Source organism: Rattus norvegicus, chromosome 1 (genome assembly GCF_021556685.1).
Source record: "Rattus norvegicus strain SHRSP/BbbUtx chromosome 1, alternate assembly SHRSP_T2T, whole genome shotgun sequence".
NCBI classification, from domain to species: domain Eukaryota; kingdom Metazoa; phylum Chordata; class Mammalia; order Rodentia; family Muridae; genus Rattus; species Rattus norvegicus.
Genome location: NC_141534.1, coordinates 262,464,683 through 262,489,063, shown reverse-complemented (window position 1 = coordinate 262,489,063; position 24,381 = coordinate 262,464,683). Strand labels below are relative to the sequence as shown.

Genomic DNA, 24,381 nt, shown 5'->3' with positions numbered 1-24,381 from the left:
AAATGCCAATTCTATACAAATTAATTTGCATATTTAGTGATTTGTATATTTATAAGCGTTATTCTTCAAAATGCTTCTATACTTCAAAATGCAAGAAGTTCCTATAAAATACAATAGTCATGCTTGGGGTTATTAAAACAAATAAAACCTATCTTGGACGGGGCTGGGGATTTAGCTCAGTGGTAGAGCGCTTACCTAGGAAGCGCAAGGCCCTGGGTTCGGTCCCCAGCTCCGAAAAAAAGAACAAAAAAAAAAAAAAACCTATCTTGGAGTGTCTGAGTATTCATCTTCCGTACCAGTACTCAACCCTAAAATTATCTACATGTTAAATGTAGATTCTTCAGAGGCAGGGAAAAAAAACCATAATATCAGAAGAGCAGCCTCTTGAACTGTCAGGTAGTTAAGCGAGAATTAGACTGCTTTCCATTTATGAGAGCAAAATACAACCAAGATCAGGGAGTAGAACTTCCTGTCTGGGTCCATTCTGAGCTTTTCATCATGACAGAGAACGCAGTTCAGTTATAGGAGCCAGGTTTTCAGCTGCTGTACCCCCACCCTGTAACTAGAGCATCGTGCACCTCACACTGGGCTGCGGATGGGGAAACATTGGAAAATCTGTGTGTGAGATGTGTGAATTCCTGCCCTCTGGGGTTAAGATGGGAAAACAATGTCAAAGGAGTTCACGCCAGCTGAGTGCTCAGAGCAGCAGCAGCGGGGATGAAATCTGCTGCCTTCTGCTGTCACACACAGCTCCTTCACACTCGTGTCTTCCGGGGCAGAAGACACAGCAACGACTTCGCTCACATCAGCAGAGCCCCGAGACCCCACATGTGATGATAGGATTCTGTCCTAATTAATGACAGCCGCTGCTTTTCTGCTTCTCTGTTGACTCGGTGCCCATGCATGGGCGGTTCATGTGCTGAACAATGGAGAATAAATGAAAAGCCAGTGAGCGTTACATCTGTACAGAGATAACAAGTCAGATGCCAGAAGCATAGAAAGACCAACTCTTCTGGTTTGTAGGAGGTTTTCCATAGAGTATCTCAAGATGATCTAGTGCCAGCCTTACACAGCTAGGTGCATTGTCCTCAGAGGCACACAAAGGAATAGATTGTGTGTCCACTAAGTAGTCAAACAATAGTCACCTTCAAGCTTTGTCCTATCTGGACAATTTACTGCTTCCCTTAAGTACGAAGAACTAATTTTGATGCTGGAACTTCTTGTGTTTTCTAAGCTTGCTTTGATTTTCTCATCATTGGCTGAGGATAGGTAGCAACGGTGACTAGGATACAGAAGACCCGAGTTCCTGTGCAGAATCAGGCTGGCCTACCAGTTACTACATTCGAACTCAGCACACATATCAAAGATATCCTGCATTTTCTCAAAAACATTCATAGCTTATCGAAGATGTTCCTACAAGCCCAGTTATTATTTCTGCTCCTGGATATCCTCACTTTGTACAACTTCACCTTTATTACTGTGTATTGAATTCTAAGGGGCATTGTTAAATAAGATATAAAAACAATATCCAAGAAGTTAATGTTTATGGACAGTGTACTAATGAATAGTCTATATCAAACTATCGCTTAATTAAAAAAAATCTAAGTATATCCAGGCATGGTGGCACATGCCTTTAATATCAGTACTTGTAGACAGACAGGTGGATCTCTGTGGTTTTTAAGCCAGCCTGGTCTATATAGCGATTTATAGGCCAGCTAGTGATATATAGTAAGACTTTATCTTAAAACAAAACAAAATAAAATTATACACACACACACACACACACACACACACACACATATATATATATATATATATATATATATATATGAAACCATGGGCCCTACATCCTCCTCACCATTTCCTGAATTCCAATTTTTACTTGCCAGGTACTTTGAAAATATTTCCTGCCTCTTGTCCCACACCTAGTACCACATTTTGCAACTAGAGAGATATTTATGTCATGCCTCAGATGTTAGAAAAGGAGTACGACTTCCTGGTAGCAAAGAAACCCAGATGTCCCGGTTGGGTTCAGATACAGCATCAACTTTATACAAAAGCAAGTGAAGGATTCACTTCTTCATGTCGGTATCAAAATTACCCTTTGTAACCCAAAGCTTGTACTTTTGCCATATGTTCACTTGTTTTTTGCCTTTCTTGTTTTTCTTGTATGGCACTAGGTGGGGCTGAAGTCTGACATAATCTTCCTTTTACCTTAGCAACTTGTATAGGAGCTCCCTCTGTACAATCTCCATTTTCTATACAATCAACCAATCCACGGAACCGAAGGAACGGAATGTCTTCCTAGGGAGTTGAATATGCATTTAATTTGTTTTTCAATGAATATTTTACTAAGTGCCAATTTTTTATCAAGTACTTTCTATATATTATAGAACTTATTGTATGGATATATGATTTGAGTTAACTGGGAGCTCTATAAGTAGAAAGTACTAGAAAAAAAACCCACATAAATAAATCTAATCTGTTGCCTGAGAGTGTGATAACATTTGAAATCTCTCAGTAAGCCACGGATATCACTGAAGTAGAACTCGTGTGGCCATGAGATGCAGCTTCAGTGTCTATGCTCCAAATACCTCATACATCAATGGGAAGAAAACCAATATGCATGTGTGGATTTGTATCAGTTGCCTGAGGAGAGTAGAGATGAAGTCCAAACTTGAAAGGAAAAGCCTCTTAAACTTAAGTTGTATCCCGAGCGTCTGAGAGCCTTCATCTGAAAGCAAGATCCCTTCTTTTATCCTGAACCAGTGCATGCCCTAATTCCGACATGAGTATCACTGCAAACTCCAATGAAAACAGGGCAAAGAGAGTCTCTTTCTGACAGATGGAAATCCAAAGGCAGAGCATGCTCGTGCTGGTTTATAATCCTCTGTGGTACTGTGTGTACCCAAGCCACAGGGTTGGTAAGTTTGCTATAAGAATTGAAGCCTCTTCGTGAAAATAGTGGATGACACTGCCCTTAAAACCTAGGTAATGAACAATTTAGCAACACAGTCTTTCAACCAAAGTGTCCCACAACATCCCTACCTGGTGATACTCAACTTCACAACTGTAACTTCGTTATGGTTAATAAGAAATCCCACTGTCATACCTGTTGCCTTTAAAGTTACCTCACATAAGGAAGAAGCCTCGTTAGGAAGAACACAGTAGAGAGATGAGGATACTTTCACATGTCACTCACTACAGCAGAGTCAAGAATATTTCCCACAAGCCCATGTGTGCCTACACACTAGACACGATTTCATTAACAATCATTATTGTCATTAATAAGTGAAACTAATGTGCCATCGTTTCATTAAAAACAAAGGAGATCTTCAAGATCTTCAAACCAACCCAGGAGGAAAATGAAAGAATTCACGAGTTTGCTCTAAAACACTTCCAGCCACCTCTGAATATTATGAAGAAGCCAGTCAAAGGTATTTTGCACTGAAATCCAAGCATGCAATGGGAGGTGTCACGTCTGTAGTCCTATTCAAGATGGATGTCCTCTGGACCACTAATGAACATCTAATGAGCCCAAAGACTTATGCCACCATCACTCAGGTCTGCAAAGAAATCCGGTGCAAGCACTGGCAGGCACGTGGCGACCAGGAAGGACCTAATCAGTCTTAGGAACTCAACAGCACTAATTTAGAAGGCATTTATTTAAGAGTGCTGCTAGCCAGAAGTGCTGTCTGTGTGCCACAGGAGTTAATTAAATCTGTTTTAAACAGCTGTAAGAATAAGGAGAGACAATTCTCTGCATATTTTAAAGCTTTAAAATTAAGTCTGAGGCAAAAGACTAAAATTAAAAGTTTGATCTCTATCCCATTGTTTCAGTACTTCAATTTATGTACCAAGACAAGAACTCAATAAGCAAAATTCTGGGTTATAGTTTCCATGAGATTTAACTCTAAACTATGAGCAGCGGACTATGTCTTCATTATACACATTCCTTCCAGCCATCATGCTGGCTACTTTAAGAGTTATAGAATCATAAATGTCCCCCAGATGTAATAACACACACCAAACACTGCAGGGTGCTTCCTGCTGTCAGATGACAGAAAGACACTTTGGATGAAACTTCCCAAGAGTCTCTTCTTTGTTTGAATAGGGAACAGAATTGACAAGATAACGTGCTCAGTGGGAAAGCCTATTTGGAGACATAAGAAGCAGCAGAGAGACAACAGATATGCTAACTTGGGACAGGTATCTAAGCTGCTGCTCACTGGGATCTGTCCTAAGAGGCTGCTGTTTCCTCTGCCTACACAAAGAAGCAGAGACTGACTCGTGAGCCATGAGAGCTGAGATTTTTCTCTTGTTTTATTGCTTGCTCCCATTGACTTTGTTCTCTTGGCCTCGAAGAATTAACTGAGCCACTTCGTCTCTTTCCTGCTCCTGCCTTAGGCTAGAAGGAAGGAGAGGAATGGGTCAGCAATGTGAGTTGGTTTCAGTTGGTCCAGTGTCTCTAGCTCAAGCCGCACTGGTTAGCAGCTTTTTCTCAGGTCTCACTTTTCTCTCTTCTCAAAACTGCACCGTATGTATGAGATCATTCATATTCGTTACCCAGAGACAGCTGATGTTCATAGTTTGTCTTGAGAAGAGAGAGACGGAAGTTTACTAGCCAGAGTTTCAGTACAGTGAATATTCCAGAGTCTGCTCCCACGCTGTGATCTTGTTTGGATCTTCATTGTCCTACCCTCCTTATTTAAAGGACCTACCATATTAGCATCTCACTGAAACTTCGAGAAAGGCAACTGCCTCTGGATCAGAGCTTCACTACACCATGTAATCCTCACGTGTAAGACAAGTCTTCTTCCTGGACAGTTTTCCACCTGTCCAGGTGATCAATTCCAAACATCAGCACTGCTGATGTTAGACTAAATACCCACCATGTGACAGCAACACCTGGATGTGTCTTTCATCTTGACCTAAAAGTTGGTGCTCGTCCTGCATCCCGAAGAGGTGTTGGCATATCTATGTACCTCTAGTATTACAAATTTCAAGTATAACATAGCAATCCTCTCAGGCCTGAAATAGAAATGACACTGGAGGATATTTCTCTACCCATCTTGAATTTGCAACTGAAAAATGTTGAGAGCCATTCGTATCATGTGTGGTGTGAGGGTGATCTAGCTGTGACATGTCACCCCACTCATCAGTGGAGATGACTCAGCACATCTGACTGCATGGGAAGATCCCACAGAGCATCCTCCCTCACTGCCTCACATGTTTCTCTTCCTAAGCTGCATGTTCATTTAAACAGGACAGCCTTCTTTACAAGAGAGTCATCCTTCTGCTGAGATAATAGGATCCTCTCCTGTTGGAAGGCTCAAACCAGCTTTCTAACCTACAGTATATTTCAAAGCACTTTTACCCAGTTTACCTAACAGAATGTTGCAAGCAGAGATTCGTAGGACACTTTTCTGTGTTGGACCTCTGCAGACCTCTGTAAACGCATTTCGATTTCACTGCAGCCGAACAATTTCAAAAAGGAATTTTGCAACGTTCCAAGGAAGAAGTTCCACATCTGTTTAGAGTATGCATAACTTGATAAAATATGTCTAGTGATGGTAGGTATAAAACTTTAAGTGCTATTTTAAAACATAAGCAAGAAACTGAGAAAGTAGGTTCTGTTGCTCTGTGATTGTGTGTGTGTGTGAGCGCGCATGCATGCATAAACAAGCAAGCTCATGTATATCCCTTCGAGTTCTCTCTTGTGAGAATGTTATTCATATTAAAACATAATTTGTTGGTAGTAAAATGTGAAATTTTAGTTTTATTTTTCATCATTATATGCTTTTCCATATACCCCCAGTGGCTACCCCGTGCCTCTTCCCCCTTTCTTCAATTTGCTTTTAATAAAACTGATGTATTTCCAGTACATATCTTACTACTAGGAAAAACCGGTCTCACAGGTTTATTCCTAAAGGAATCGTCCTACAACTAATTTTTTAAAAACGTAATTTTGTTCTTATTACATAGCTGAATGTTTTTGCTTTATAAGTGATTTTAAAATGTCATTCAAAAGCATTTATAAGATTTATGTCTTTTAGTAGTCCCTTGTTTTTCTTCCTATGCCTGTGGAGGTAAATCCTAAAACCACCATGCAGGGCAATAATACAGCAAAAGTCCTTAATTGCCTAAAGTATCTGCATGGAGAAGCCTCAACTTACAGGCATGTGTTTGTACACAGCAGCTCTGTTAGTTCTCCCTGCTCTGTGTGCTCTGATGCATTGTAAGCCTGGACCAAAGCAGAGAAGACATAAAAAGTAAATTAGGATAAATGGGTTCTTCAAAAAAGATATGGTGTTTTAGGCCATTCATAGGATTAGACCATTTTGTGAGGGTCCTATTGGAAACTCTTCATCCAGACATAGATCTAGAAGCATTAGCATGTTTCTTGAGCAAATTTCCAAAATCAGACTTCACAGAGGAGGCCATGGGAAGCCAACTGTGTGCATTCTATCCTCACAGAATGGAATATCATTTAGTGGTCCTGGTCTGATTTCTCTGGCACCCTAACGTAAACATACCTGACTTTCCTGGTAATAAAATGTGGTATCCTTTATGATGTGGTAGCTGTTCCCCTTTGGGTCAAACCATCAAGATCATTATTGCCCTGCTTAGAGAGAAGCAGAGGAAATCTATGTATTTGGGGAAATATCTGTGCTTTTGAAAACCTCCTCAGACCATGCAATACAAAGAAGCTGACAGTATTTAGCCACTCTGTTGGTATTTGATATTATCTCTGAGGGGTCCAGAGGTCTGCTGTGAAAGGGAAAGACCATGGGCATGATGCTAAGGAGATTGACGGGAACACCCTCTGCTAGTCTGGGAGATAATCTTGAGATTTTAGACATGGCAGTACCAAGTGAACACTAAGCCCAAGCACCTGAACATTCACGTGAGAAAAAAGGGAGAGCAGTAAATATCTCTTCTCTGGGACGGGCACAATTTTGTGCAAGAAGGGCTTGTTTTACACTTACAAAATATTACATGGAGACATCTAATGTGTTTTCCCTCATTACTCTCATCAAGGTGCGTCGGTGTTGACACATACCTATCAGAGGTCCTCACAAGGTAGTCCTGTTGTTATCTTAAAGCACACGGTACATGACGCAGGGATCCCCAGATTCGCAGTCACAGCTTTGGTATGGTTTAGTTAGTCTTTGTCTAGCGTGTACAGCAGTAACAGAGTGATTCAGGGCAGGTAACATTTAAGCAACAGATGTGTATTTCAGACAGTCCCAGAGAAGGGGGAGGTTAGGATCCAGATGCCTGTCACATCTGGTGAGAGCCTTCTTGGTGCTTCATTCCATGACTGAACACAAAGACGAAATATCCCATCAAGTATGATGAGTTTCAGAGCCTCTGAACACAGGCGCACTCAAGAGCAGGCCTCCCTGCAACAGGCAAGCAGGACAAGTTCATCCTGTTCTAGGAATCCACGTTTAGAATAGCTATCCCAATTCTATAAAAGCTAGTTAGTTAGTCCATGGCAAATCCCGTTTCAAGGTAAGGAACCAAATATGTACTAGGTTTCTCAGGCTATTATAGGTGGTTTTACTTTGCCTAAATATCACCAGCAATAGAAAGAAAGGGGTAAAAATATCAGGTTATTCTGGTTCATATTATTTTGTAACTTAATTTATGGTCTTAAGCACTAGCATGACAACAGATTTTTAAAGAAAAACAAATTTGCTCTAGCCCTACTACCCATCAATAAAATATCTGTTATGATTTATTTCATAATCTATTCCATATTTAAAGATGTACAGTAAATAGAGATAATCAATTCATTTTGCAATATCTGTTATATTTATATGGCCTCTGTCCCCTTTTAAATCAGAATATTTCAGAATTTCCCTTGTCTACTCATCTCTCCTCTACTCTTGCTCTTGGGCTTCTGCCTTTTGCTGTACTCTAGGGCAAAAGGCATCAAGCATTCAATATTCTCACTCCAATGCTCAGAGTTAAAAAATCGATCCTCTGTTATTTTTGCTAATTTTGAACAACACTCGGTTACATAAGCTATTTCTCTACATTGCGTTTTTGTCTAAGGATCTAAAAGCTCCTGCAACAGAAGCTTGTGCAGTCTGAGGCAAATCCCCAGCAAGCCTCTGTGTGGACAGAACTCTTAATTCAGACCATATCACAGTGTTTGCCCTGAGTCTCTCCGATGTCAGAAGCATCTCACTGTTGTGCTTCAGGTCAAGGCTGCCCGTGCTCACTCCCTTAAGCAGCTATTTTCCCATTCTTCTGTGAGCCTGTTACAGGAACTGAAAGGTTCACATGCTTGTGGTTTGCTGAGGTTAATCTTGGCTTTATGGTGTCCAGTTGATGAATTTGTCTTTCTATTACAGGAGTCAGTGAAACCCTTGGAGCATCCCCATATGGATTCCACGTGACGGTTGTGCCTTTCTCATCTTTTCTCTGTCTGTTCTGTGACTGTGCTCATATGTACAGATCACCAAAGGGAGATAGGGGTGAGGAGTTGGTGTGAGAGCCCAGATGTTTCCTGCTCTTGTTCCAGTTACACTTAGAGAAGGGACAGCTTTCTGACTTGTTGAGTTGAAGTAACTCGATTACACACAAGATTTGTCTGGATACTGATGAGGAACACTGCTTGTCTATTTTAGTCTCTCCCTTCCTTATGCCTTAACCGTTCATTATACTACTTCACCAGAGAACAGATAGGAAGTATGGATTCTGGTTTCCCTTCAAACCATTTTCACTAAAATAACTATGTTGACAAAGGAAAAAGTACAGTCAAGGCTGGGAATGAACTGAATGAAGACAAGAAAGTGATTTTTTTATCTTTGATACCACCTTTCTCTCAGTCTAATAGAGGATTGAGCTAAATAGACAAGTTAAGCCACAGATAACACTAAAACTTCTTATATTCTCTAAGTAGCCAGACAGCACTAAACATCTATTGAACCTCTACATGTCTCAGTTTCTACCCATTGTATCTAATGAAAATCAGATCTTCTTTTCCTCTATCCCAGAAATCTTAACCGCCAAATGAGATGATATAAAAGAAAATATAATCAATGTGTGGTCACTAAATGTTATGGTTTTATATGGTATTATAGCACTAATGACAACACGCATTGACATGCTAACATAGAGGGAAGAAACTCTGCAAGGTCCTACCCCTAAATGAAGGGCTACAGCTTGTCAGTGGCTGCCGAGAGAGGGAGAATTGGTTTTTCCAGGAGAAAGCTGACAACACTGACTGTGCAATCGTAAGTAGTCAACCATGTGCCTAAGTCCACATGGACAATGAGAAATAGACGCGGTACCTTGTATATATGTGCATATAGCACATACATACATACAAAATTAAAGATGAAGAGGTTGTGAGTTTGTGAGGAAAAAAAACATGGGAGGACTGGAAGATGAGGGCACATTAGTGATGTAGATGAAATATGCATATTTTAAAAAACCTCAAAAGAATCACATTTTAAAGATGCAAGCACATGGAAATGTACACTATTCAAATTGCACTGAACTCAAAAGAATTATCTAGAGACAGTATGTCAGACACTCTTGATACAGGCATTAAGGAAATACAGGAGCCCTTAGGAGACACATAAATTACTCCAGTATCTCCAAACACCTAATTTTCCTAGAACAGGTGTTACTGACTTTTTAATTTTTGAGACACAATTCATTACACACTCCAGACTGGCCTGAAGCTCACCATACACCCAGGATAACCTTAAAATCATGGTAATTGGTGAGCCCATGCTTCCGGGTGCTGAAGCTGTAGGCAAGTGTGAGCCACCCTACCCAGCCAAGCAGCTTTTGATTCTGACTACGTTCTTCACAGAACCTGGGGAATGAGTGCAGTCCACTAAAACCGAATTTAGTTCTTACCCAGGATTCTTAGCCTCCACACTTTCACACTTGGTATAGCCCCAACTTCATCAATGGATTATCTTGAACTAGAACATGACTGGGCATCCTCTGAGGGACCTTGATGCATGTGGGTCTGGGAGAGTAGTTGGGTATCTGCAGTAAGTGAAAATCTAGCATCAGTGATACTTAGGACAAAACTTCAGACAACTGATCCCAAGACCAGGGACTCTCAGAGTTAGTTTTAAGAAGCACACACTTCCCTGATAGTAGGGGTTTTTTTTTGTTTGTTTGTTTGTTTTTTGGGTTTTTTGTTTGTTTGTTTTGTTTTGTTTTTATCTACCATCACCTAATCTGGAATATCCCTTGTTGGCTTCCCAGCACATTAGGATACTTGGAGGATTAGGTTCATCCTCCATGGGGAATACAGAGTATTCATCTTGAATAAAAACTGTCACTGTGCCATGTCACCAACATTTAGCTGTCTTGCCATTGTTCTTAGAGGAAAGATGGGATCAGTAACTTGGCCCACAAGACCTAAATGGGCCTTTTCTCTCCTCTACCTATTGTACAGCATATTCTTATAATCTTTCCCTCTCATTCTCCTTCCATCATTAATTTTACAGTTGCCTTCTGCTCATGGCCTTGAACATGTTTCCCCATGTTCTCATTACCCGAGTTTCAAAACCTCCACCTCCTTACTACTCTGCTTTGCTTTCTTTTACAGGTCTTAGCTCTCTTGCTCTGAGAGTCTTTCCTAGAATTTCTCAATCAGAGTAACTCTCAATCTCTCCCTCTGACACAAGCTTTGTACACCATGTATCCAGCTGTCCTTGTAATGATCCCTACATTAGTATTTTAAGTTTTGTGCAGTTATTTAATGCACACCTGTCTCAATAGTGGTCCATAAAGTCATAAAAGCTCTAACTGCATTTGCAATCCCATTGCAGCAGCTGCTTACTGACCTGCATTTTCCAACTTAGAATCTTACATGACATGCATTATAATGTCTGTATTTGATTGATTTAGTGAAGGAATGCATGGATGAATGAATGTGTCAGCCTGTTCAGGCAAGGGACTATCTAAGCCTTAGCTTATATCGACATCCCTGCCTTATGTGGACATTACAGTCTAGGAAAATGGAAGGATGATAGCAGATGAGTCCCAAAGTGATCAGTGATCGTTGTATTGCGGGCCACTATGTTAAGAGCTCCTGAGGTCCAAGTGTGGTCCAGTCCCTTCACTGAGTAGGCAAAGCTGTAATTGCAGTGATGTTATCTGTGACCCTTAATTGTAAGACCAGTTCCTTCACATTGTTATCTCCCCACTCAGAACTCAAGCACAAAGGCCTGCAACTGTATCCAGCATGTTGCTATACAATTATAATAAATGCTGTCTTTTACCCTACACTAGATCCAGCACTGTAGTGCCCCAAGATACCTTGTAGATATCTTCATCTCAGTCAGCAAAGCCTCTTATCCGCTCTGCTCCATCCCATATCGCACTGTTGAAGGCTTCTCTCTGATCCTCATAGCAATCTCTCTACCCATCCAGTTCCCAAGGCAGTTGTCACCATGCCAGACATACACATCCCAATTCCATGGTGGCCCAGTGTGTCCAGCCACCACACTCTCTTGAACTCAATTAAATCTCCACATGAAAGAACACACAACACAATAGCCTCTGATCCAATTGATAAGATATAATTGCCCACCTAGATAAGATAGAGTTGACTCATCTTAGATACACAAAGCCCTGTACACATCCATCCTTTAAGAATATTCATAACACCCTGTAAATGTGCAGAGAAGAATCTTAACATCGGCCTCCATGTTCTCTCTGTGGGTTCTCTGCCTCCTCTCCTCTCTAAAACTCTTCTCCCACCCATCCTTTCTTTTTTTTTTCTTTTGGTTCTTTTTTTCCGAGCTGGGGACCGAACCCAGCGAACCCAGGGCCTTGCGCTTCCTAGGCAAGCACTCTACCACTGAGCTAAATCCCCAACCCCCCCCCATCCTTTCTTCTTGTCCAATGACAGGCTTTGTTCTATCTTGTACCTGCCTATATCTGCGTGATGACATCATCCTACACCAGGGACTTGGGGACTTCCTGCTTAATTGGAATATGACATTCCATTGTCTTCAGAGTTCTCAGCATTGACTCTGTAATGCTGTTTTAGTAATAATAAATTAGTGTTAACATTGAATGAAGTCTTTCACACCCAGGGAGAACGTTATCATGAGCAGAGAATTAAGAATGCTATTAAGTAAAAATAAACAAACAAACAAAAAGAATGCTATTAAGTGAAAATGTCATCATGACAGCTAGACAAACAGAGCATGGTAAGGGAGGTATGTGTGTATGTGTGTTTGAATGTGTGCACGTGTATTTGTATGTGTGCAAGTTGAAGGGATAGGTATGTATATTTGTGCGTAAATGTGTGAGTTTGAATGTAAGTGAATGTACATTTGTATGTGTATTTGTGTATATGATGTATGTGTGTATTTGTGTGTGCTTGAATGTGTTTATATGTGTTTATATATATGTTTATATGGGTGTACATGCATATATGTTTGTATGTATTTGTATGAAAGGTGTTTGCATATCTGGAAGTATGTGTAGGGGAATGTGTGTATATATATTTGTGTATGAATGTTTGGCTGGGTGTTTATATTTGTTTGTGAAATGTATTTGTGTGTGAATATATGCATATATGTGTTTTATATGTGTGTGTGTATATGCGCTTATGTGTATGTGTATGTGTGCATGTTCTTTTGTGGTATAAATGTGTATGTATGTGTGCACATATGCTTGTGTGTGTGTGTGTGTGTATGTGTGTGTGTGTGTATGAGAGAGAAAGATTTGTCTACAGAGACATAAGGTATCTTTCTGCCTTGTTTTCTACCTTACTTTTTGACCAGAGGTCTCTCATTGAACCCACAGATTGACAGTTGACCAAATAAGCTCAGAGATCCCCTTGTTCCCAACCCCAGTGCTAAGGTTTATGTTATATGTCACTATGCCTGGTTTTTACATGCTAGGGAACCAGATTCAGGTTCTAATACTTCCATGGAAAGCACTTTACCTATGAGTCACATCCTCTGTCCCTTAGGAGAAGCTTTATGTAAGTGAGAAGGTCCAAATGAAGGCAAATGAAATCAATAAAGCTAGACAGGAAGGCCAAGAAATTGGAGAATAAAAAGCTGTAGCTTATATCTTATTCTTCCCAACTATGGTGGGTGACTACTCCCTCTGAGTAGAATCTAAAGCTGAGTTGACTAAAGATTGAGTCTCCCCAGTGTTATCTTACAAAGGAGGCCCTTCATGATGTGCACTTCCACAGTGCCTACTTTGTAATCCTGTCTCATACACATTCCTCTGTCAGCAGTAAAGTATCTATTCCCTGTCCTTAGTCACAGCAGCTATATCTACCTCTAATATTTACCTCAGACACTTGTTTTAAAATCTCAATTCCTTTCCTTTGCCCAGTCCTGTGATTGACTTCTGGATGACTCTGAAACCTGAGAAAACTTGGAAGTAGAAATGTACAAGAAACAGGAGAAAAAGATTGATCCATCCACTTGAGTTGTCTACAGGACAGACAGATGCATTAGCAAGACTGCTGGCATTTGTATTTATTAGATAAGGGAATTCAAGTAACCACAGTGTGTGAGCCTGAGGATATTTGAGCAGTAGCTTGAGTGGTGTGGGATTTTTTTTCGCCCAGGGAAAGTCTTTGATCTGTGATGTTCCTGAAAGCTCCACTTCCCCTGCTTGAGCATTGGCCACCGTGTAGGCCACACCGTGCATGCGACACCATGCTTCTGGGCATAGATCGAATTTGTAGGTCACATACACTCATAGGGTTTGCACATTTTGCTGTTTTCTCTGTATCAATCCTTTAAATGTCAGTATTTTAAAGTTGGCCTTTATCAAAAGATTTGATACCACTTAAACCTTACTTAATCGAAAATGCATTTCTAGTTCAAAGGTTTTTGGTGATTTAGTTTGTGTTTTGTTCTGTTGTTTGCCTGGAAAATGTGGAAAGCTATCAAAACAAGACAGTGTTAAAGGAATAAATCTTGATTTTGCTACTTTCATTTAAACAACATTGTTCCTTGAATACATAAACCATCATTACAAAGGCCCTTTCTCTTTGCAGGATTTTGTAAACGCAAGTTTCATCTTGTGCCTACATATGATAAATTTAGAATGAGAGAATATCTAAACTAAGATTTAAACTATTGTATATCTTTTGCAGCCTCATTTTAATATTCATTTTACAGATATGTATTTGCAGGGCATTGTATCAACTAGTATGCATGTGGCTTTTGATGTGGCCATTGAGTTACGATGCAAAAAAATGCTATTATGCTCATTTCACAGTTTTGGTAACTGAGATAGAGAGAAAAAAATGATTCATATAGAGTCAAAAAGCTTGTTAGTGGGGACTAGGATTCAGACTGAGTGAGGCCTTCATTTTGTAGCCATAGTGTTGAGTCTCATGTACAAGAATAGTAAATGGGAAATCCAGAGACAATGGCTTAAATCCCAGAACTGTAGCTTCCTAGCTGACTTAACTTTCATTAATAATGAAGCCTTTCTAGACTCCATGTCCATTTATGAAGATGATGAACATTGCCTACTCTTTTCTTGATGTAAATATTTTATAGAAGTATTTTGATCAAGCAATATAGTGAGGTAAAAATTTAAGTTCAAGAAGAGACAAAATGAACAAAACAAAATTAATGGTCATTATCATAAATTGTTCTGAGTCTCATGTCATATCAGGTGTCAGACAAGGTAGTTTTCATCGTTTCTCAGTGTGGTTCAGGAGCTGGGAATAAGACTATTCAAGGTTCCTGAAGATCTGTGCAGTATTCTTTGACTATGCTAGATCAGACCATTAATAGAGCCTTCTAATTAACTGAATATTATGTTGAAATCGATAAATCAAACACTTAATATTAGAAGCCTTGAAAAATTGATATCTGGTGCCTCTTTGCCTTAGATAATATTCTTAGCAAAGTACTTAATTGTTCCAGGGATGATCTAACAGAGAGATGCTCTCAACTATGGGAGGAAGGTGAAAAAACCTCAGCCCCGCAAGGCAAGAAGAGCTGAGCACCAACTCTCCTCTGTGTAACACTGGTCTCTTTTGCAGGGGGATGTACAGCGGACACTCATTCAAGTGGACTTTGGAGATGGCATTGCGGTGTCTTATGTCAACCTCAGCTCGATGGAAGACGGAATCAAGCATGTATATCAGAATGTGGGCATTTTCCGAGTGACCGTGCAGGTGGACAACAGTCTGGGGTCTGACAGCGCCGTCCTGTACTTACATGTAACTTGTATGTTATTACTGTTGTTGACTTATGACATCTCTTGAATATTGTGCCCCTTTAAGAATCCAGTGTAGACTATTCTATCTAAAGGATTTACAATAGATGTCTTTAGGAAGGGAAATTGACAGTAAGAGAGTGTGTGTGTGTGTGTGTGTGTGTGTGTGTGTGTGTGTGTGTGTGTGTGTGTGAAAGAGAGAAAGAGAGAGAGAGAGAGAATTAAGAAGTGTGATAGACAAAATCTTAGACTTTAAGTTCTGTCAAATTGTTCTTAGTTCACCCCTCCAGTACCCTCAGTGACACAGTCTGCTTTGACCTGTGCTCAGAGCACTTACTTGAAACCTATATTGCCATTTTTCTTGTTCTGTTTTTAAGGCAGGAATAGTTGAAATTTGTAATCAATGCAGATGCCAGCTCAATCAGTACAGGTAAAGAATTTCTTCACCATACCATTAGGGATACCTTACCAAGAATAATCCTCTTAGTCTTTCTCCCCTGTAAAAAAAAAAGTGTGTGTCCTGAGTTTTGGTCTGTGAGTCACCTGTTGTTTGAGAGAAGATGGTCTAAGGAGAAAGATGATGTAGGATAAAGAGTGTGAAAGATATAATATACATGTAATGTATATTCCCATATTAGCAATCTGGTCCAAAACTTCTAAATGCCATCCCAATGAATAATTTGAATTTGTGAATTACGTGGTGAAAGAATAACTTCTAAATTCCATGAATTAAGTTGGTGGCCTAAGAATTGGTCAATGTGAGGCTTTTCCCAACAGTCCTAGGACTTTATAAATATAGTTCATGCTAAAATGGAATGTGCTGTTTTGTATAAGTGGCCTTGTTCAAATTCCAAGTCCAAGGGCAAGAGTCTGGGCATCACCTCCTGCCTCTCCCCTACACTTGGGTCTGAGGGATGGGATGAATGTAGAAACTCCCAAAGCAAGCATCTTTCATAACAGAGTTGGAGTGGTCCAGCGAGTAGGGCATGATTATTTAGAGATGGCCAGCCCATTGTATGTCTGCTAATAACTCCTCTCTGTATTTTACACAGTTCTGGATGTGTCCTTTCTCTGGGCCTGAACAAAGTTAGGCACATTCTCCTGTCTGCTCCTCCTTCTGGTTACATTTTATTGAGGTGTTCCAGTCAGGTTTTGTACTGTCCATGCTCCTTGTGTGTATTGCCTCAGTTCCGAAATCCACTCTGTGGTAGGTAGGGTTAGGAACCATTTTCTCCCAGGGCTCATAAAGATGATTTAGAGTCGGAGTCACCCCCTCATGCAACCAGGCTCTAGAGTCAGGTATGCCTGTCTCAGGTCCTGATCCCTAGGATTAGTGTCAGTTATGAGATTAGATTGGGGAATCCGTAACAGAAATCCTGTTCTTTAACATAGTACCTTGGACAATGGGAATGTCTAGGTTCATCCATATAGGGTCTAAGACACAGAACCCTACACATGCAATGTTTATATTAATAATAGTGACAACAGGCTTGGAATAGTCTTAATTTTTTTAAATATATCACAAAGAATATAATTGCTTGTGAAGCAACTAGATTTGTAAACTATATTTGGCTATCTAGCCTTACTACTTCTCATTGTTAGGCTCTAAGAGATTTTTTTTGCTGCAAGGTTCTCCTCCCTGGGAATTGCAACCTTATACCATGCCTCACACTTCAATCTCTTGTCAGCATGGCTTTAAAATTCTGTCCCAGCTTCCTGTCCACATTTCTTAGGATCTCCAATCTAGTCTTGGGACTCAACCTTTTCATATCTTGGAGATTCTTCCATGTTCACTGGCTTGTTCTTTGATCACCACTTCTCCTCAGGACCCTACGTTTACCCAATCCTGGGGAGGAATGTAGAGCTTACCTCTATTCAAGAAATTTAGACTTGCTAAAGCCTTTAGTTTTAAAAGAAAGGAGATCTTTGTTCATACACAAGTTTTTCTTTTTTCTTTTTTACAATGGAATGTTTATATTCTGACGTAAATCTTTTAGACTCGTGTTTGTTGAATGGTTGGGTAGGCATTCCTTATGTACTGTATCACTTTCTAAGCCTGACCTTGGAGGACAAGAATTATCTATTTTACGCTGATTGTGTTGGAGCAGGACATGTTTTAAATAGGTTGAATGTAGCAAAATCCCATTGCGATAATCCCATCTCAAGCTTCTCTCCTAGAGGAACTATGTTCTGTTCCATGTGCACAAACCCACTTGGCTCATCTCGTCACATACACTAAAATAGATGACATAGGTGGCAGGATCTCCTCTCTGATACAGAAAGCAGCCATTGGAAAAGTTGCAGTTTGGGATTAATTTACACTAGGGTCTACTCCCGGACATCTTTAAGCCCTGGAGTTTCATGACTGGGTTTGTGTGTCTGAGGTCCAGGATATACATGTAAAAGACCGGTTGGCATTGTAGATGGGACACAGTGGCACTGAACAATCACACTGTGGTTATATTCCTTATTTTCCTCAGTTCTGTAACAAAAGAAAGGAAACGTTTATTTTAGCTCCTGGTTGACAGTACGGTGCACCATTCTGAGGGAGGTTTGACAGCAGGGATATGACACAGTCAGTCACATCACATCCACAGTCTGGAGGCAGATTGTGATGAAAGGTTGTGCTTGACTTTCTCTCTATCTCTGTCTCTGTCTCTGTCTCTGTCTCTCTCTCTCTGTCTCGCTCTCAAGAGATTTATTTATTTTATTTATATAAGTACACTTTAGCTGTCTTCAGAATCACCAAAAGAGGGCATCGGATCCCATTACAAATGGTTGTGAGCCACCATGCAGTTGCTAGAAATTGAACTCAGGACCTCTTGAAGAGTAGTTGGTGCTCTTAACCACTGAGCCAGCTGCCCTGCCCCTTTCTTTCTCTTTTTATTCGGTCCAGGACCTGAGCTCATAGAATGGTGTTGCCCACATACAGGGTGGGTCTTTCTACCTCAGTTATTCCAACCAAGAAGCTCCTTCAATGACTATAATTTTTGAGAGCTGCTCACACTGGTTGTTAATGGAACGTGGGTAGATTTGACCCTTGGATGATTCTTGACAGTCAGTATATCCCTTACAGTGATTGACAGTCAGTATATCCCTTACAGTGATTGACAGTCAGTATATCCCTTACAGTGATTGACAGTCAGTATATCCCTTACAGTGATTGACAGTCAGTATATCCCTTACAGTGATTGACAGTCAGTATATCCCTTACAGTGATTGACAGTCAGCATATCCCTTACAGTGATTGACAGTCAGTATATCCCTTACAGTGATTGACAGTCAGCATATCCCTTACAGTGATTGACAGTCAGCATATCCCTTACAGTGATTGACAGTCAGCATATCCCTTACAGTGATTGACAGTCAGCATATCCCTTACAGTGATTGACAGTCAGCATATCCCTTACAGTGATTGACAGTCAGCATATCCCTTATAGTGATTGACAGTCAGTATATCCGTTACAGTGATTGACAGTCAGCATATCCGTTACAGTGATTGACAGTCAGTATATCCCTTACAGTGATTGACAGTCAGTATATCAGTTACAGTGATTGACAGTCAATATATCCCTTACAGTGATTGACAGTCAGCATATCCGTTACAGTGATTGACAGTCAGTATATCCCTTACAGTGATTGACAGTCAGTATATCCCTTACAGTGATTGACAGTCAGTATATCCCTTACAGTGATTGACAATCAGTATATCCCTTACAGTGATTGACAGTCAGTATATCCGTTACAGAGCTTGACAGTCAGTATATCCCTTACAGTGATTGACAGTCAGTATATCCGTTACAGTGATTGAGCACAGATTCCTGGTTTCCTGAGTCACTCCTCTCTGAACCTACATCCGCTCCTCTGTCAAGAGGCGCACATCTCATACCTAACGGTTCTATCAAGCAAAATACGTGACATTCTGGCACTTAATCACATTTGACTTTCCCCCTCACTACAGACTGCGAATGTATTTGGATTTGGTAAGTGATGAGCTAGCTGAGAATTAGCTGCAATTCTTACCTGTCAGGTCTTTCCTGCCTCCCCGCTTCCCTAAGGCTCCCTCAGGAATCCCAGTGCTTGCTTGAATACACATTCCCTGCATTCACCAGAAAAGAAAGGTGATTTGATTCCAAATCAAAGGTTTCTCAATGTGAGTTTGCAAAGGTCATGAGAAACAAATGGAGCTGATGTCCTGCTGCAGCGGTGCCAGGAGTGAGCATGAGTCTCTTGCAGGGAGCCAGGGTAATTTATTGAAGCCCGACAGTTGGAAACTCCTTGGGGATAGCATTCACTCTGCTCTGCTACTTTGCAAACTAATGAGACACTTGGTGCGGACTTTCAGCCCTTCAGCTGGAGGGGGCAGAACATTTACAGGGCATGAGGGTTTCAGCTCCGAAAACTGCCACACGGTGGCCATCTTTCAGGGACGAGAGCCACTAAAGTGCCCACAAACCTTAGGATAAACTATAAATGACAACAAACGGACCTGGGGGAGGGGTCAACTCTTCATGAATCCATTTCTGCCTCTCTCCACACATAGGATCAGTTTGCCTGTCTTTATGACCCCATGGTCTGACCTGTGTGACTTGGAAATTCACAAGATTTTGCAACTATGGACACCGTGGTCGTGTTGGCATGGAAACAGCAGATTGGCATCACATAAACAATTATTTACTTAGTCACCTGCCCAGAGTTGACTGATGTAAATATAGTGTTTTGGGTTCCATCTCAGACCGAGTGAATTATCATTTCTGGAAACATGACATCGTAATATCCATTGAACATACTAAAGTCTAAAGAGTCCTGCTTTTAGATCTTACCTTATAGTCTGAATAGTATTTACTTCTAGTGAATTTTTTTAAAATCAGCCTTTAAACAAATAGCAATGTAATATATTTGTATGATTTAACTAGATTACAGGTCTCCAGAACATAAATCTAAGAGGTAGGAAACAATAGTCAATAAACACACACACACACACACACACACACACACACACACACACACACACACACACACACACACAATGTTTGTTCTCATAGACTTCAGCTATTTTGTGCAGTCTAGAAAGTCTAATCAAAAGAAAAGAAACTCAGTTACTCAAGAAATTCTTTAGTTCTTTCGATGATATGAGGTGATCTAGCGCCACCTGCTGTCCATTTTCTGTATCACAAGTCTCTGTGTGGTGGAGCTGAACCTGTCTGCTTGTTCAGCACAGAGCAAGGAATTTCACTTCTTGTCCATGACACTTTCTTAAAGTAGCTGGCTACAGGCAACAGGAAACAGGTGGTTTACATCAAAAGAAAGTAAAGGAATAGGAGAGGCCATCGAGAGTTGAGCTATGAATTTCATACCTGTTTCCAGGTACACACACACAGACACACACACATACATACACACAGACACACAGACATACACACAGACACACACAGACACAAACACACAGACAGACACACACAGACACACACAGACACACAGACACACAGACACACACAGACACAAACACACATAGACACACACACATACACACAGACAGACACACAGACACACAGACACACACAGACACAAACACACATAGACACACACATACACACAGACACACACAGACACAAACACACATAGACACACACACACATAGACACACACACACACACACAGACAGACACACTAAGGGAAAGCTACAAAGCACATATGCACCTACTTCAGAGCCTACAAACACAGCACGTCCTAGGTCATCAACACATCATGGATGTCCTTGGCATCTTTTCACACTTCCGTTCTCCTGTCAGCACGGCAGGCACGCCTCCTCTAGGCATGTTCACCTCCTCTGTTCTCACCCTGGAACGCTCCAAACAGATACTTGGTAGAATCCCTCACTTTATTCATTACTCTCTGGTGCCATTTCTCAGACGTGCTCCACGAGCATTTCGTCAACGGCAGCTCTTCCCTTTGTTTGTTCCACTTGTACGTTCACTGCCCTCTTTCTTCAAAGCTACCTAAGCTCCACCATGGGTCATGTGTTCTGAGCACCTGTGATCATACCCAGTGCCTGGCAACACTCGAAGCTATTGCGCTTGACCACAGTTCAGTAGCGATCCCACTTCATCGTTGGTGGCCACAATGACAAGTAGACATTTTATTCTGACTCAGGAAAATACAAACTGAATGCTCATCTATGAGATAAGAAAACCCGAGTCCCTATGGGATGATCTGAGCTTTCTAGAATAGATGCCTAGTTCTCATCTTTTTGAATTGTTTTATTTTCTCTGTCTCTGTCTCTGTCTCTGTCTCTGTCTCTGTCTCTGTCTCTGTCTCTGTCTCTCTCTCTCTCTCTCTCTCTCTCTGTCTGTCTCTTTCTCTCTCACTCCCTTCCTTCCTCCCTCCCCACCCCCTCCTCTCTCTGTGTCTGTGTGCGTTTGAAAGGTGAGTACGGGATGCCACAGCACATGTGTAACAGTCAGAGGACAACTTTGTGGAGTCTTCTCTCCACCTTTATGTGGGTTCCAAGGCCCTCACTCAGTTCACTGGGCTTGTGTCATTGACCTGGCTTACCAGCCTCTTGTCTTCTGATTCATTTATGTCGAACCAGATGAATCTTTCTGAGAAAGGTCTGTAAATAAAAGGCCCTAGGAAGACCAAGACATAGCACTCAGGGGAAAACGATGTGGTTGGGGGAGCCCAAGAGCTACTTAATAAGTGAACCCAAGAGCAGAGTAGATTTCCTGATGCCTGGAAACTACCTACATGCTACTCGCTTTCTGCTTGAGTACAGCTCAGTTCTAGGCAAGCCTAACTCAATCCCAAGTACCAATATGCCACATACTAGCCTGAGCTCATGGCCTTTCTGTTGTATGTAGACACAACCACACTTATGCATACCCATAGCCTTAACACTATAGATCGTAAGAGTAATCGTTGAAGATTCCTCTGTCTACCCCCACATCTGACATGCAGATCAAGATATCCCAGATCCTGCTTTATCTCTGAAAACATAGCCTTGTGGAAAGAAATTGTGGAATCTTATCTTTTAATTGTTGGTGTTTGGACTTCATAAATTACTTAGCGTTGACCTTTTCCACATACATGACTTAGACCCTGTAGATAGATCAGTAAATTGAGCTGTAATATTTAGTTGTTAATAACATGCAGTTTTCTCCAGGTAGGGACAGCAGCCAGCATTTCCTTCAGAGAATGTAGCTGCAGTGTTTGGGGGTTTCTAGGCTGAATGTGTGTCTTCTTGAGCTGACAAGGTGCAGCTGTAGAAGCCCTTCCCCTCTCTATGACCACTCTTTGGTTGTTTTTAAAAACAAAATCCTTAAACATGTTATTTATCAAATGAAGACTCAGGAGGCAGATGCTGGAGTGAAAGCCTGCCAGCTCAGAGAGGCAGAGAAAGCACCCAGCTGATCTTTCTACTCTGTTGAAGCCCAGAAGGGAAAAGTTCCTCCGCTTCCTCCTCTAGCTCCTCCTTTTTCTTCTCCATGCTGTCTTAAATACTATTCAATTCAACGTCTCTCCTTTATAGTTCCTATGTTCACTCCCTGTCAACTGGTTGCTTGCTCTGCCTCTTAACATAGTTGATTTTATTTAGCTCTTGTTTACAGAAAGCTCTTGGGTTAAAGGCATGGGCTAGGGATGAGCCACAACACAAGGATTTTCCAGTTCACAGCCTTGGAGTGTGATCAAATATCCTACAACCCTCTTTCTCTTTTGTCTCAGGTCCCCTGGAACATGTGCACCTGTCCCTTCCTTTTGTCACAACAAAGAACAAAGAGGTCAACGCAACTGCCGTGCTGTGGCCCAGCCAAGTGGGCACTCTCACTTACGTGTGGTGGTATGGGAACAACACAGAGGTGAGCCGGCCATCAACATGGCGGCTGCTGATACAGGCACAGCTCATGCTTGAGGGCGACAACAAAGTGAGATGGCTTACTGCTTGAGTCTGAGTGTAGCCAAAGCTTCCAAGACAGCGAGCTATACATGCTCAGTAACCTCCATCTATCTTTCCTAGCCCCTCCCCCATACCTGTACCACCTTCTCCACTTATGCTCTCTAGGTAAGCGTTCACTGCTTACCCTCAGCTGAGGCACTGAAGACGTTGCTCAAAGGTTAGAGTGAAAATTCTCCAGGCAAATCTCACTACCCCGACTTTCTTCCCTCTAGATCAGGAAGAGAGTATTATTTATCTGAGAATTATAACTAGAAAATACAAGAATTAAAGTTCCTGGGTTTGTTCTCCCCACCTTAGGAAGTAAGGCCAATTTTTCAACAGCCTGCTGACATACCCTATTGAACATGGTGCTACATGTTTTCTCTACCATGTAGTGTGAATCTTGATTTTAAAACTAATTAAGAGGGACAGAAGAGAAGTATTTGAGGGGAACGAGCCAAGGGAGGTCAGTAAGCTGCTTTTTTCCACCTAGGACATGAGTGTCCGATTGTATTATAAGTACCACTTCTCCAACACATTTTTTTTTCTTTACAGTCCTCAAAGCACAATCCAATTAGAGCTTGGTTTCATAACAGCAAACGTCCAGGAAATTGTTGATAGTGTCACCAAGATGCCACATCATGTAGTCCATGTTATTCTGACTGGTGTCCAGTTCTGTGTCCAGGACCGCTGTATCCCAACGTAATGCTTAGAAATAGTTTATCCTGTAGATGAATTTCAGAAAGCTTAGAAATTCTCAGTGTATGTTGATGCATTTGAGGCTTCTATTCTTCATTTATCCATGTGATTCACTGGATTAAAACTTCTGCTGGATAGGAGATGATGCAAGTATATCTATATCTATCTATTTCTATATCTATACCTATATCTTTACCTATATCTATATGCTCAGCAGCCATATGTGCTCAGCAACTTCATCTGTTCATCATTTTTCCTTCATATATATATGTATATACATATATACATACATATACACAATATGTATATATATATGTATATATATGTATATATATATTTTTTTTCCTGGCAATGGCAAAGCCTATCAGACATATTGCTTTCCCCAGTCCTGATTCAGGATGATATTAGAAGTCAGGGATTAATTTCCTGGAAAGATACAGAATCACATAAGGTTATTTCTGCACTAGCCTTCACTTGATATCTGGTACTGGGGAATCAGTTACATGGTCTTCAGCGGCACACTAGGATGAGCGTGCCTCTCTTCAGCT

General features: G+C 41.0%; 1 protein-coding gene across 10 annotated transcripts in view; it reads left to right on the top strand.

Annotated features, from left to right (window-relative positions):
* The window catches only part of Sorcs1 (sortilin-related VPS10 domain containing receptor 1), a 513,248-nt gene that overhangs the window by 452,650 nt on the left and 36,217 nt on the right, over positions 1–24,381 (top strand). For all 10 annotated transcript variants that reach the window (NM_001438077.1, XM_087565405.1, XM_087565378.1 and 7 more), the window contains 2 exon segments: positions 15,026–15,212; positions 22,924–23,057. In NM_001438077.1, the coding sequence (NP_001425006.1) occupies positions 15,026–15,212; positions 22,924–23,057 (321 nt within the window).